General features: G+C 34.0%; 1 protein-coding gene across 1 annotated transcript in view; it reads right to left on the bottom strand.

Annotated features, from left to right (window-relative positions):
* ARID2 (AT-rich interaction domain 2) overlaps positions 1-16684 on the bottom strand; it is a 160277-nt gene that overhangs the window by 25222 nt on the left and 118371 nt on the right. Inside the window, exon 16 of the mRNA XM_044756351.2 lies at positions 13231-13379. Coding sequence (XP_044612286.1) covers positions 13231-13379 — 149 coding nt within the window. The remainder of the gene's footprint in view (positions 1-13230; positions 13380-16684) is intronic.

Raw genomic sequence — 16684 nt, 5'->3', positions numbered from 1 at the left:
AAATCCCATGATCATCTCAATAGATGCAGAGACATCATTTGACAAAATACAGCATCCATTTATGATAAAACCTCTGAATAAAATGGGCATAGAAGGAAAATATGTCAACATAATAAAGGCCATATATGACAAACCCACAGCTAACATCATTCTCAATGGAGAAAAACTGAAAGCTATCCCTCTAAGAACAGGAATCAGACAAGGATACCACTCTTATTTAACACAGTATTGGAAGTCCTAGGCAGAGCAATCAGGGGTCAGGGAAATAAAAGGGATCCAAATTGGAAAAGAAGAAGTGAAACTGTTACTATTTGCAGATAACATGATTTTATACACAGGAAACCCTAAATAATTCAGTAAAAAACTTTTAGAAATAATAAATGAATACAGTCAAGTTGCAAGATACAAAATCAACATATAAAAATCAGTTACATTTCTATACACTAACAACGAAGTAGAAGAGAAATTAAGAATACAATCCCATTTACAATTGCAACTAAAAGAATAAAATATCTAGGAATAAGCTTAACCAAAGAAGTGAAAGATCTATACACTGAAAACTATAAAACATTGTTGAAAGAAATTGAAGAAGACACAAAGAAATGGAAAGATATTCCCTGCTCTTGGATTGGAAGAATTAACATAGGTAAAATGTCCATACTTCCTAAAGCAATCTATAGATTCAATGCACTCCCTATCAAAATTCCAATGTTTTTCACAGAAATAGAACAAAGAATCCTAAAATTTATATGGAACAACAAAGGACACCAAATAGCCAAAGGAATCCTGAGGAAAAAGAACAAAGCAGGAGGTATCACACTCTGTTTTCAAAATATACTACAAAGCTACAGTAACTAAAACAGCATGGTACTGGCACAAAAATAGACACACAGATCAATGGAACAGAATCGAGAACCCAGAAATAAACCCACACATATATGGACAGCTAATTTTTGACCAGGGAGCCAACAGCATGCAATGGAGAAAGGAGAGTCTCTCCAATAAATGGTGCTGGGAAAACTGGACAGCAGATGCAAAAGAATGAGAGTAGACCATTATCTTACACCATGCACAAAAATCAACTCAAAATGGACTAAAGACTTGAATGTAAGACCCGAAACCATGAAACTTCTAGAAGAAAACAGGCAGTATGCTCTTTGGCATCGGTCTTAAAGCACCATATTTTCAAGTACCATGTCTGACCAGGCAAGGGAAACAAAAGAAAAAATAAACAAATGGGACTACATCAAACTAAAAAACTTCTGCACAACAAAGCAAACCATCAACAAAATGAAAAGACAGCCTAACAATTGGGAAAGAATATTTGCAAACCATATACCAGATAAGAGGTTAATATCCAAAATATCAAAGAACTCCTATGTCTCAAAAGCAAGAAAACCAACAACCCAATTAAAAAACGGGCAAAAGATCCGAACAGAGATTTCTCCAAAGAAGACATACGGATGGCCAACAGGCACATGAAAAGATGTTCAATATCATTAACTATCAGGGAAATGCAAATCAAAACTACGAGTGGTGCTGTGTGTATTTGTGTGTTTTTAATGAGATAAATAAAGCACACAAATGAATTTGAAACTTTGGATACTCACCCAGACTCCTTGAAAGAGGTGGCAGTATATTACTTCACAGTGTTCTTGACAAAGCTGCACGCAGCATAAAGTACCTCCCCTACCCGAGCTTCTATTTGCTCAGTACTTACTGTGTATCTGGCATATTGATAAACATCATCTTATTTGATTGCTATGATGGCTCTCTGAAGATGGTAAAATTATCCCCACATTACTGCTGAGGAAACAAACTTTCTGTAAACTTTCCAGAGTCACAGAACTACATGGCAAGAGCAGGGATTTGAAAACAGAAACGTCTAACACAAAAGACCTGATTTTTTCCTACTAAACTATAATGCATGATTGTTTACTTGGATAACATGCATAAATTTATTACCAGGTAAAAACTGAGGTACACTTTTATAGACATACGATCTTTAAGTATTCTTTGATATTCACTGCTTGGAAGAATGAAGTAAGGTAAAAAAAAAAGAAAAGTCTGCCACCAACTGTGCCAACTGTGGAAGAAATTAGGGCTTTTCCTAATATATTTTTTTTAATTAATGGCAGATCAATAGTTAAGGCCCAAGGAATATGTACTTCTCAAACTGATGCTACCAAAAAATATTGTTACATGAAATTAATCTCATATTTACAAAGGCGTATGAGTTCAAGTTTTAAGTATAATAATATTAGCAAAATACCCAGTGATTCTAGAGCTTTTACATAAAATCTTTTAAAAACAAAAAAACAGCAAGATGATGGAACTGTTCCTCTGACAGTAGAAAAGGCAAGATGACAACAACCCAGGTCAGCAAAGAACTGTTGACTACAGAATCAAGCTAGTTAATCTTCATTCATTTAACTCACTCAACAAATATTAATCAAAAGCCTTTTATGTGCCAGATATTGTGCTAATGTGATAAAACTTTCAGAGGGGAAAGCATCAACCCTCTGAAGACATCTTCTGGGGTTATGATCACAAAATTCAGACAAAAGATGCTATAAAACAAATTTCTATTTTATTCTCCTATTGCTATGCAATTCAAGGTACTGATCAATGTAACCACTGATTAATTTCAACCTAAGCTGTCAACTTAACTCGAATTAAGCAGTCATTGATGCATGATAAATTTCCACTATGGATACTTTACTTATCAAATATTTTCAAATCATCAAGATGTCAATTTTATATATCATACTCAACTAGTCTTTAGGTACTTCTTTACACTGAAATAAAATGTATAAAACTGCTACTAGTTTTTGTTAACTATTTCAATTTTTTTTCATTTATTTAAACTGACTACATGATTTCTGAAACATCAATTACTAGAAGAAATTAAAGATTTACCATGAAATTTGGATGATACTTCTGGAAGAAGTAGAAGCACATTTATTGAGAATACAAATTCTACCTACCTATAAGTTTTTATTCATTTGTAACATATAGCGAGGTTGAGGTTTGTTCTTGCTGTTTTCTGTTATTTCCCATCAGACCAACCATTATTCAAACCTCATCTTCCTACAAAAATACTATTCAGGTTTATATAGTTGGCATAATAAAACCTTATGTTAGAATCTTTAGGAGGAATTACAACTGTATAAGCTTCAGCAGGAACCCAATGGTCTGAACCTCAACATCACCTGAGTAGATTCCCGGGTGGTCAGGGAATATCAAGTTTATCAGTACAAATAAAAGTCTCTGGTTTCTAACTCACACAACTGAACAATAAGAAAGCAACAACCCAATCAAAAAGTGGGCAGAGGCGATGAACAGACACTTTTCCAAAGAAGATATACAGATGGCCAATAAACACATGAAAAGATGTTCAACATCACTAGTCATCAGGGAAATGCAAATCAAAACTACACTAAGATACCACCTTATGCCATTAAAACTGCTATAATCACTAAGACTAAAAATAACAAACGTTGGAGAGGGTATGAAGAGAAGGGAACCCTCAAACATTGCTGGTGGGAATACAAACTGATGCAGCCACTATGGAAAACATCATGGAGATTCCTCAAAAGACTAAAAATACAACTACCATATGACCCAGCTATCCCACTACTGGGTATCTATCCAAACAATTTGAAATCAACAATCCAAAGTAACACATGCAGCCCTATGTGCATTGCAGCACTATTCACAATAGCCAAGACATGGAAGCAACCCAAGTGCCCATCGACTGACGACTGGATAAAGAAGATGTGGTATATATACACAATGGAATACTACTGAGCTAGAAAAAAAGGATGAATTCATCCCATTTGCAATAACATGGAAGGACCTAGAAGGAATTATGCTAAGCAAAATAAGCCAGTCTGAGAAAGACAAACACCAGATGATTTTACTCATATGTGGAATATAAACAAGTACTTGGACAAAGAAAACAGTTCAGTGGTTACCAGTGGAAGGGGGGTGGGGGGTGGGCACAGAGGGTGAAGGGGAACACTTATGTGGTGACAGTCAAGAAATAATGTACAACTGAAATCTCACATTGATGTAAACTATTATGAACTTAAAAAAAAAAAAAAAAGTCACTGGTTCCTAGACAGAACAGCTTCCACACTGGAAATGTTTGTCTGGAATGAATTTGAGAGTCTCTAAATTCCTGCTTTGACCCTTAACGATGCAAATACAAACAAAATACAGATTATGTTTCTCCCAAAGGGAAATAATTTTCATGTCTTCTGTAGCAGTTATTAATTAGATATCTACGAGGAGCAATATATTCTGAAAAAGTGGCTTTCAAATTGTCTTTTGTAGCCATAGAACTCTCTTTTCCAACTAAATTGTGACTGAAAATCTCCAAACATAAAGCAAAAAGTAGAGCTCCTATGGTAAAGGTAAGTTGGAGGGACTCTTTTAAACTCCCCCTTTATCCTTTATCCCTTTATTCAGAGAACACTGTGGCTAAGACACACTACTGAACAATGAATGTAAATGCTTGGCTACCAAGAGGCATTGAGTCCTTTCCTCCAATTGCGTAGAATTAAAAAAGTAAGTTCATAGGTATTTTTTATTACAGGGAATGTTTTGGGTCCCCTTCCTTAAAAAAAAGAATCAAAGATAAAATATAATCACATATTATTTATGCATTTCAAACTATAAACTAACAGTTAACATCAGGCTGACAATATACAAATAAGAATAAAGACAAGGATGAGGACCTTCCAGTTTCTGCTCAGTAGTGTAAAGAGCTTAGAAGTTATCACTCCCATCCTTAGAACAAGAAAAAAGCTGCACACACTGAAGATTAACAACTCTTCTTAAAATCATCAGAGAACCGACATACCGAGGCATATCATATTCAAACTGCTAAAAACCAAAGATAAAAAAATCTTGAAAGAAGGGCCAGCCTGGTGGCACAGTGGTTAAGTTTGCATGCTCTGCTTTGGCAGCTGGAGGTTCGCTGGTTCAGATCCCGGGTGTGGACCTACACACTGCTTATCCAAGCCATGCTGTGGCAGGAATCCCACCTATAAAATAGAGGAAGATATTAGCTCAGGGCCAATCTTCCTCAGCAAAAAGAGGAGGATTGGCAGTGGATGTTAGCTCAGGGCTAATCTTCCTCAAAAAAAAAAAAAAAAAAGATACATTTATTAAAAAAAGAAATCTTGAAAGAAACTGGAGGAAAAGACACTTTACTGCTAGAACAAGGATAAGATTACACAGGATGATTCTTGAGAAACTTGCACGAAAGAAGAGTAGAGTGAAATATTTAAAGTGTTGAAAGAAAAAGATCCACCAACCTAGAATTTTGTGTCCACAAAATTATCTTTCATGTATTTGGCGATTATAGCTTTTGGATAAGTGAAATGAATGACAGCAATGGCATAAAGGACACTAGGAAAGAAGTAAGAACACTCTTTTACAAGGCACCTGCACTTCCCATAAAGGGGTACACTGTTGTCTAAAAGTGGACTTAGATGAGCTGTAAATATATATTTCAAACTCTAGGACGACCATAAAAAAATTTTAAAAGAAGTATAATTGATATGCTAAGAGAGAGGAGAAAATAAAATCATATATTCAATTAAAACCAAAAAAAGCAGAAAAACATGGGCAAAGAACAAGTGAAATGAATAGAAAATACAAATATGAAAGATAGTAATACAACTATATCTATAATCATTTTAAATGTGAATGGTCTAAATATACTAATTAAAAGACAAAGACACCAGAGGAGTGGATTAAAAAAACAAAACCCAACTATGCATGCTTAAATATAAAGACACAGATTAAAAGTAAAGAGATGGAGAAAGATACACCATGCCAACGCTATTCAAAAGAAAGCTGCAATAACTATATAAATTTCAGACAAAGATGACTTCAGAGCAAGAATATTACGAGGGATAAAGAGGGACATCACATAATGATAAGCAGGTCAGGTCTTCACAAAGACATAAAATTCTTAAGGTATATACTCCTAACACACAGCATCAAAATATGAGATAAAATCTGTTAGAACTGCAAGGAGAGGGAACGGCCCCATGGCAGAATGGTTAAGTTCATGGGCTCTGCTTCAGTGGCCCAGGGTTTCACCGGTTCAGATCCTGGGCATGGACATGGCACCACTCATCAGGCCACACTGAAGCGGTGTCCCACATGCCACAACTAGAAGGATCCACAACTAAAATATGCAACTATGTACTGGGGGGATTTCAGGAGAAAAACGAGGGAAAAAAAGGAAGATTGGCAACAGTTGTTAGTTCAGGTGCCAATCTTTAAAAAAAAAAAAAAAAAACTGCAGGGAGAGCTAGACAAAGCCACTATTATACTTGGAAATTTAAGCACATTTCTATCAGTAATTGACAGATCCAAGAGGCAGAAAATAAGTAAGGATATAGTTGAACTGAATAGCACCATGAATCAATCGGATCCAACTGACATTTATATAATATTTTATCTAACAACAGCAGAAAAAACATTCTTTTCATGCTCATATGGAACATTCACCAAGATAAACCTCATTCTGGGACATAAAACACAACTTCACAAATTTAAAAGAATAGAAATCATATGAAGCATGCTTTCAGAGCACAACAGAATTAAACTAGAAATCACTAACAAAAAGATAGCTGGAATATCCAAAAATATTTCGAGATTAAACAACACACTTCTAAAATATTTTGAACTAAGTGAAAATGAAAATACAACTTATCAAAATTCATGGGCTATAGCTAAAGCAGTATGTAGAGGGAAAGCTACAGCATTAAAATTTATGTATTAGAAAAGAAGATCTAAAATCAATAATCTAAGCTTCCACCTTAGGAAACTAGAGAAAGAAGAGCAATAAACACTCAGAGCAAGCAAAAGATAAGAAATAATAAATTAGAGCAGCAATCAATTAAATGAAAACAGAGAATCAATAAAGGAAATAAATAAAAACAAAAGCCATTTCTTTGAAAAGAGCAACAAAATAGATAAATCTCTAGCCACCTTAACGAAGAAAAAATTAGAGAAGACACAAATTACTAATATCAAACATGAAGAGGGGCCACTGCTATAGAGCCCATGGACATTTAAAGGGTAATAAAGGAAGATTATGAATAACTCTATGCCACGATTTGGTAACTTATGTTTAGAAAGATCTTCTCAATTCTTAGATCATGAAATACACATTTTGTTGCCTTCCACTACTTTAATATGTTAACTTTTTCGGAAAACGGAAGCAGAGTGAACACTTCCAAATCATTCTATGAGGTCAGCATTACTCCAATACCAAAACTAGACAAAGACAGAAAATCTACAGACAAGTATCTCTCATGAGCACAGATGTAAAAATCCTCAAGAAAAATATCAGCAAATCGAAGCAAACAATATATAAAAAGAGCTATCTATCAATGAAAAATGAAGGATGCACTGTGTCACTGTACGCCCCTACCCTGCTCTGCCCCTTTGCTGAGCCACTGAGGCCAACTGTGAGAGCACTGAATAAATATCTTAAGCTAAGCTGAAAAAAAAATTATTTATTTATTTATTCCAGGTATGCAAGACTGGTTCAACATTCAAAAATTCATTAATGTTATGCATCACATCAACTTACTAAAGAAGAAAAATCATACGATCATATCAGTAGATGCAGAAAAAGCATCTGACAAAATCTAATATGCATGGATTACTAAAAACTCAGCAAACAACTCAAAAAATGGGTAAAATCTTAATAGACACCCCATCAAAGATGATATACAGATTGTAAATATGCATATAGAAAGACGCTCAACTCCTTTTGTCATTAGGGAAATACAAATTAAAACAAAAGAGATACAGATGCACATCTATTAGAATGGCTAAAATCTAAAAAAGTTACAATATCAAATGCTGGTGAGGACATGGAGCAATAGGAACTTTCATTCATTGCTGGTGGGAATAAAAAACGGTACAGCCTCTTTGGAAAACAGTTTGGCAATTTCTTACAATGCTAAACATACCATACGATCAAGCATATGATCTATGTATTTGCCCAAATGAGTTGAAAAAATTAGGTCCATACAAAAACCTACAGATAACTGTTTATTGCAGCTTTATTTATAACTGCCCAAACCAGAAGCAACCAAAATATCCTTCAACAGTTGAATGGATAAACAAACTAGTACATCCATACAATGGAATGTTATGCAACAATAAAAAGAAATGAGCTATCAAGCCACAAAAGTCATGGAGGAATTTTAAATACATCCTGTTGTATGAAATAAGCCAGTCTGAAAAGGCCATATACTGTATGATTCCAACTATATGACATTCTGGAAAAGACAAAACTACAGAGATAGTAAATCAGCTCTTTCCAGGGGTTGGGCGGGGAGGCAGTGTGAGGAGAGATGAACAGGTGAAGCAAAGGGGATTTTCAGGGTGCTACAACTATTCTGTACGATGCTGTAACGATGGATATATGACATTACGCATTGTCAAAATCCACAGAAGTGAGTAACAGAAAGAGTGAATCCTAAGGGAAACTATGGACTTTGGTTAATAATAATGTAAAAATATGATAATCAATCATATGTACCACACTAATACAAGATGTTAATATTAGGGCAAACTGCAGGGAAGAGGGAATACATGGGAACTCTGCACTATCTGCTCAGTTTTCTATAAATCTAAAACTGCTCTAAAAACCAGTATATTAATTTTTTAAAAAGATAAGGATGAATATTATCACTACTATTATATAACAATTCTGGAAACATTAGATATTATAACTGGATGAGAGGACAAAATAAGAGGTATAAATATAGAAAAAACCACCAGTTGAAAAATATAATACAAGTTAAGATCACTTATGATAGCAACAAAAAATAACTACAACTGGGAATAAACTTAATAAAGCTGCAGAGTGATGTGAAGAAAACATTCAAGTTCTCCTGGGGAAAAAAAGACTAGAATATCATGGGCTGATACCTTTTTCTTGGAGCGAATGACTCAATACTGGAAAAAATGTTCACTATTAGAAAACAAACAAAAATATCCATTCATTAAAAGCAATTACACTTGAAAATCCCAACAAGCTTTTTTGGGGGGATCTCTAAAAACATTCTAAAGTTCATTTGAAACAATAAATATCTGTGCAGGTACCAAGTCTGATTTATATATCACTCTAATTTCAAAACCTAGCACAGTGCCTGGTACAAGGGAAATGCTTGAAAAAATAATGAGAAACTCTGACAAAGAAAAATTAAGAGGAAGAACTTACCATAGCCAACATTAAAATTTAAAGTGACAGTATGATAAGGACAGAGACCATTGGGATAACAAGTAATCCAGAAATGGAAAAAGTATACAGGAATTTAGTATATATTAAATGTGGCAATTCAAATGCCTAAGGGAAAGATGAACTCGCCAACATATTAGCAATTTGGAAAACAATAAAAGCTAGATTCATAAACTTCATTTTATACATGAAACTAAATTATAGTAAGATGAAAAAGTTAACATATTAAAGTAGTGGAAGGCAACAAAATGTGTATTTCATGATCTAAGAACTGAGAAGGTCTTTCTAAACATAAGACAAAAATCATTTTATCTAGGGGTCGGCCCGGTGGCACAGTGGTTGTTTGTGTGTTCTGCTTAGGCGGCCCAGGGTTCGCTGGTTGGGATCCCAGGCGCAGATCTACACACTACTTATCAAGCCATGCTGTGGCAGGTGTCCCATACATAAAGCAGAGGAAGATGGGCACGAATGTTAGCTCAGGGTCAATCTTCCTCAGCAAAAAAAGGAGGATTGGTAGTGGACATTAGCTCAGGGCTAATCTTCCTCAAAAAAGGAAAAAAAAATCATTTTATCTAGTCCACTGAAAAGTTCTAGAAACAATAACCAACATAAAAGCAATGGGTACTCCCCAGAGCCTTAACTAAATACCATTTCTCATCAAAAGACACCAGATGTCCTTGGAAAAACAGTTGCTTCTTGGTATGGGGCAGGAAATGTACAAGATAAGCCTGGAACATTTTGTCTAACAGAAAGCAAGGAAACTACCAAAGACACATATGTTAAGATCACAACCAGTGGACTTGGGAACCAGCTTAAACATGTTTACCGGCGAAAGATGAGATAACTTGAACATTAAGAAGGATAAATTAATTGCAGTACATTGAAATATCTAACACATTTAAATTCATAAGTTCATTTAAAATCATACTAAAACCAAAAACAAACAAACAAAAAACCAAACCTCATGGTCACCTTTGTGGAGTGTTAGTAAACAACTATTTTCAAAAGTGGTAAATAATAGAAATAATCAATCTATCTAGCCTTTTCTCTAGCAACTAACTATTCCTCAGAGAAATCAAAGAGTTGATAAAAAGGGGGAACTTTTACATTTTCAACTCTTAATGAAATAATGGATATAGGCAAGGATTTTCAATGGCTGTTTACATCACAAAAAGCGAAGCAACAAGATATTATATATCTCCTGGTGGAAGTACACAATGTCATTTCTAAAACGGTCTTCGTAAAAACTAAACCAGAATCTGATCAAACATCTGGTCCTAACTACCAACTTATAGAATATACAGGGTCAGAGTAACATGCCAAACTATACCAGCAAAATCCAGATTGTGATGTTTTACAGGACAAATGACCTGCTTTTACCAACGTAAAATTGCAAGGAAAAAAATTAAGAGAGATGGAGGGGTAAACTACAGATTAAAAGAGATTTGAAGACTTCTCAACCAGAGGCAATGCTTGAATCTTGAATTCCAATTCAAACTCTAAACAAAGAAAAGCGGAGAAATGTAAACACTGATTGGATATTTGAAGAACTCATAATGAAGGGATTGATGCTATTTTTCTGCAGGGTGTAGATAATGTGTAGATTTTTAAAGAGTGGGGTCCCCATGTTTTAGATACACAAGCCTGCAGATTAAAAGACCAATTACTGATACGTGGTGATGTAAGAGTCAGTGGCTCAATGAAAAGAATCTATATTACATATTACAAGAATTACAAATACAAAAAGATCATATAAAGTATGGTCGTACCATAGAACTAAAAACAGGTTAAACGCATACTCGAAATTACTTTTAATTTCATGAAAGGAAGCTTCTCATAGTTTCCTGGGCATACCAACTCCTTCTATAACTCCCTGCACTTGATATTCTGACTGGAATTATTTTTGCATGACAAATTCCTACACATTCTTCAAGATCCAACCCAAAAGTAATATATGCAGTAAAACTTTTCTAACCAACCCAGCATTACATTAACTGTCCACTATGCTGCAAATAATACTATGAAACTATCTTTTTACAGCACTTATTTATACTGTAATTTAGTTGTTTTTTTGATCTGCTTCCCTAAGGGCTGAGAGTGAGCTTTCTATTTGTAGCTCCGAGCAAATGCACCCTCCTAAAGGGTGCTCAATAAATATTCGCAGAATCAAACTGAATTTATCACCAATGTAGTATCTAAAAATAGCTTTAAAAATGACTCTAAGAAGGCTTGTTGAGTATGTCTTGTTCAGAAAAGGTACATCATCAAATTTTACAACACAGATCCTGCTAGCAAGATGGGAAACCGAGCGGTACATTTGGCTCCATTAACTCTTCCAAATTTTTCTTCTTTAAATACTCTAAACACTTCATCCAAAGCAGCTATTCTCAAACTTTTTAGTCAACAAGCAGCATTAGCTGACTACCTATTCCATCAGCTCCTATTTGCCATGGAAAAACAGAAAAGGGGAAAGAATAGAATTGACATCAGTGAAGAAAATTTCAAATTAACTTATAAACTAAAAAAAAGAGATGGTCAAATTAAATAAATCAAAGAAATAATCAGAGACAACCTAAAGCACTGATTTTTAAACAACTTTTTGACAAACAGAGTTTACATTATGATTTCATACACACATACAGGTATAATATACATATATAACTGGAAACAATAGTTACCTTTACTAACATGATGGAATCTGATCTATTTTATTAATGCTTTCATAGAAAAGAAAAACAGGCAAAAACCCACTGGTAGAGACCCGCCAAAATTATTTCATGGCCCCACTACTGGCTTGAAATTTAAAGTTTGATAAACACTGTGGAAAGAAACTTTGCATACTATTAACAATCCCTAGGCTATACACTGAGACCTATAATCCTTCAGCAAATCTGTATATGAAGTTTACAGCAAAATACAATGTCTGTAATATATCATAAAATTATGAAGAGCAAACAAGGTTTAAAAGGATGTGGTAATTTCCACTATCAGGAAAAGTGAAATGAAATCTTTGATATCTAAAAATGAAGGCTATTATGTCTATTAAGACAAGTACCTTAGTCTACAGCTCTAAAAAGTGACAAGGCAAAGGGTCTTGGCTGAGTACAGTTAAAGGAACTAAGATTTTATTTTAACCAATATTATTCTCAAGTGTTCCTTCAAGTCTAAGAAACCCTTATTTAAGAAGTTCAGTTCTACTCATTGTTCACCTTAGTTATTAAATTGAGAGATAATATGGCTTTAAAAATACTTTTCATGGGACGTCCATCCAAAATCCAAATTTAAGACAAGTCATTCTTCCTAACAGATTATTACTTTTACGTTTCTACTATATAGAAATTTTACAGTCGCTACTAACACCATCACTTTAAAAAACCTATTTCTTTTCATAGCCAAATATAAAATCAAATTATTAGCTGATTTTCTTTTGTTAAAAACTAATACTAAAACACATTATCTAATAACCTACCATTAGGCAAAGAAGCTCTTTCCACCATTTACATAAATGTCTTAGCTTAGGTGCCACTGGATCTATGTAAACATCACAACAAAATATTTTTGCTATAAGTTAGTGGTTTCAAAAGAAATTTTCTGGGGCCAGCCCAGTGGTGTAGTGGTTAAGTTGGAGTGCTAGCTTCGGCGGCCCCGGGTTTGCGGGTTCAGATCCCAGGCACGGACCTAGCACTGCTCATCAAGCCTCATTGTGGCAGCATCACACATAAGATAGAGGAAGACTGGCACAGATGTTAGCTCAGTGACAATCTTCCTCAAGCAAAAAGAGGAATACTGGCAAAGGATGTTACCTCAGGGCCAATCTGCCTTGTTAAAAAAAAAAAAGAAAGAAAGAAAAAGAAAATTTTCATGGAACTATAGACAACAGAAATTTATATACAAAAGCATTCTAGAACAAAGAGTATTTATGTATATGAAATAAAATTGCCGTTTACTTTTTACAAGACTGCCACAGACACATGAAGTTGTGTCCAGGTTTTCTCACTGGATCCGCATGTTGACTAGATGCACTGAACGGAGAAGGCTGAGAACTGTTAGGCTGGCTCTGCACTTGTACAGCTGGTGAAGGCGTCATCGGAGTGTTCTGTGAAAAAGCACAACGGCATAGCTTGTGAGATGACATTGAAAACCATTCAGATTTTATAGTATAGGCTTATAAGGTTCATTACATTGATAGTTACACACTTCTAACATACGAAACTTACATTGTAGTTTTAATGATTGTCTTTTAAAAATTCTTTTAAAAAAGGTAACTATTTTTACAAAAATATTTAGGAAGTCAGATTCTTTTATTTCATACAAACCACAGAGGCAAGATCACATTGATATTGTTATAGAATATATATTTAGAATTAAGATGTTTTCATGTTAATAAAATTGGGTAGAAACACATAATTATAGATTAAAATGATAAATAAATCTACTATAAATGCACCCATTTGGTTTACTTAGACATATTCTTCACAAGGACAATTTAACTGCATATTATTATTTCTTTGAATAACATTTCCTTACATTTTAAATAAATATAAAACAAACAAACTATAGTGAAAAGCAAAGAAAATGTCAGACGTTAAAAGTGATGCACCCATATAAGTAGAATGTTGTAAATATTATTTTGCAGTAAGCTGTTTTAACTAACAACTTTAGTTTTTAAAGTTGCTCCGTTATAACTTTTGATTGATAATACAAGTAAAAGGATTCTAACTGCAGGTGTAAGTCCTTTAAATACAAGCTATGTTCTTTTTCTTCTATACCCCATCCTTTCCTCTCTGAAAAACATGTAAATAAATAATTATAATGTAGCTTAAAACAATTTGAGGCAATATATTTTCTTTGAAGGCTTAACTCAGACTTCATTCATAATATACTATAAAGGGAAAAATAATATGGAATTTCTCATAGAAATGGTAGCACCCATTTTCAAAGCATCGTTAAAAGGCAATAAATTTAAACTTTGGTAAAATATGAAATGTACTTGTTCGTTTATAAGGTAATATTGGAAATAGTCTCACAAAACTAAGTTAAAAATTGCTGAAAACTTCAGATTTAAAAGCCATAATAATTTAAAAAACAGACAAAACACAAACATATAAAGCTATAGCTTAAAAATGAAAAAAGGAAGAGAATAAACTGCTGAAAGAAAAAGTTCTTAGAAATGTGAAGTCATAAGAACTTTTTGAGTTCTAATCGCTAAGAAAAAAAATCTACTTTTGGAATGTGATAGAAGCTGTTTCTATAACAGGGTCCCAACCTTAAGATTTTACAATATTGTTAGTGGAAAAAATATACACATGCGTTTTAGGGCAGCACAGGTGTCATGGGAAGGAATGGATCTTCCAGCTTGACCACATCAGGACTCAATTTTCAATCTGCCTTTGACCTAGCTATGTGACCCTGGGCAACCTACTTAACCTCTCTAATCCTCAGTCACTTCATATATAAAGTAATGGAATCTAACTTATGGGATGGTGGAAAGACTAGCAAAACTAAACATGAAGAGCCTGGTGCTCTAGATGCTCAATAAATGGCAATTACTACCACTATTATTACGCTAAAAGAGAAGTCCAGAAGGGAAACCATATTCTGGAGGAAAGATAAGTTCACTTTGGGGACAGTGACAGATCAACAACTACAAATGTCTATCAAGAGAACTTAATGCTGGAAACATGGATCTGACAATCATTCACCTGCAAATTATTAAAGCCATAAAAACTGATGGTGAGAAAGCAGACAGGAAAAAAAAAAAAGAGGAGAGAGAAAGGAAAGGAAGATAACATGAGAATCAGCCTATCAAGAAAATCAGTCAAACTGTTTCCTTGAAATGAAAATACTGCATTAAACCTTCAGGAACTTCTAATAAGTGGGAGTAACCAAGAAGATCAGCTTCGGCTAAATACAAATACTGCAGAGTGACAAGTTACAAATATCCCAGAATTTTAACTAAACGGTAAATTTGTCAGTGGTATCAAATTCCCTCAAAATGAACCTTCTGGTTCCCTATACTACTACCATTTAAATTAGGTATTTTATTGACTCTTTTGTCATATATTTGCAAATTAAGCTTATTTTTATAAGTGCTAACAAATCATTATCCTACCTTTCTTTCATTGTGTAACTCTTATTGGTGTCACACAGAAAATTTAATAACAGGGAATCATAGGATATTTTAACCCCAAATGTTAATGAGAGATGTGGCAAGGATGAATGAAGTTAATGTGGGCTGTTAAATTAAGAATGAATAAAAGACATAGTAACCAAATGCAATGTGTAGAAACCTGTGCACGCTAATTCAAACAACTTGCTTAAAAAAAGTTTTTTTTAAGACAGCTAGGGAACTGAACATGACCTGGGTGGCAGATAATATTAAGAAATTACTATTTTTGTTAGGTGTTATTTAGTAATGTGGATATATATATTTATATATATTTAAAAGTACTTTATTAGAAAAATATATACTGAGTATTTATTGGTGAAATGAAATAATGTTTGAGATTTGCTTTAAAGTACTCCAGGAAAAAAAAAATGATGTTGGTGAGGAATAGATGAAACCAGAAAGGCAAGATAGTGATAATATTTGAAGCTAGGATACAAGGGGGCTTTACTGGCCCTACTTTTGTGTAAGTTGGAAAAATTTCACAATAAAAACTAAACAAATGACAACCAAAAGAATTAGAGCTAAATACATCAATGAAATAAAAAGAATTAAAGTACTTACAGAAGTACCAAATGAGAAATTCCAAGGCTCATAATTTTTTGACCACAGGAATTAATATTTTTAGGTCTCCTTCTATATTAAAAATTGTATATTTCTTTTAAGAAAACTACTTTCTCTTCTTTTTTTGTGAGGAAGATTGGCCCTGAGCTAACATCCATTGCCAATCTTCCTTTATTTTATGTGGGATGCCGTCACAGCCTGGCTTGACAAGGAGAGCTAGGTCCGTGCCTGGGATCCAAACCTGCAAACCCTGGGCCACCAAAGCGGAGTATGCAAACTTAACCACTCAGGCACCCAGGCTGGCTTCAAGAAAACTAACTTTTAGTAGGTTGTTTGTATTGTACTGCATGCTTTTCAAAACACCATTTAAATTAATTATGTTTTAAGAATTAGGTCTTTCACAAGTGAATACAAAATATATCTTTCTAGGATGTAAAAGTTTAATTTTTCTAAACGTTGTTTACTGTGAATTATCAGATCATTAGCCATAATCCTAACTCAAATGTAAAAGTAAAAGTAGGTTTCAAAGTTGCATTTTTTGGAATGATTACTCTTCAGGAATATTCTATATCATCACTCTACTCTATTGAAGAAGAGCTAATTTTTTCTATCAGTTTTTTTTTTAATCAAAACAAAAAAGACACAACTCCAGCAGTGGGTGATCAGAAAAG

Source organism: Equus asinus, chromosome 22, assembly GCF_041296235.1.
Source record: "Equus asinus isolate D_3611 breed Donkey chromosome 22, EquAss-T2T_v2, whole genome shotgun sequence".
In the NCBI taxonomy this organism is placed as follows: Eukaryota; Metazoa; Chordata; class Mammalia; order Perissodactyla; family Equidae; genus Equus; species Equus asinus.
This window is presented reverse-complemented; position numbering and strand designations above follow the sequence as displayed.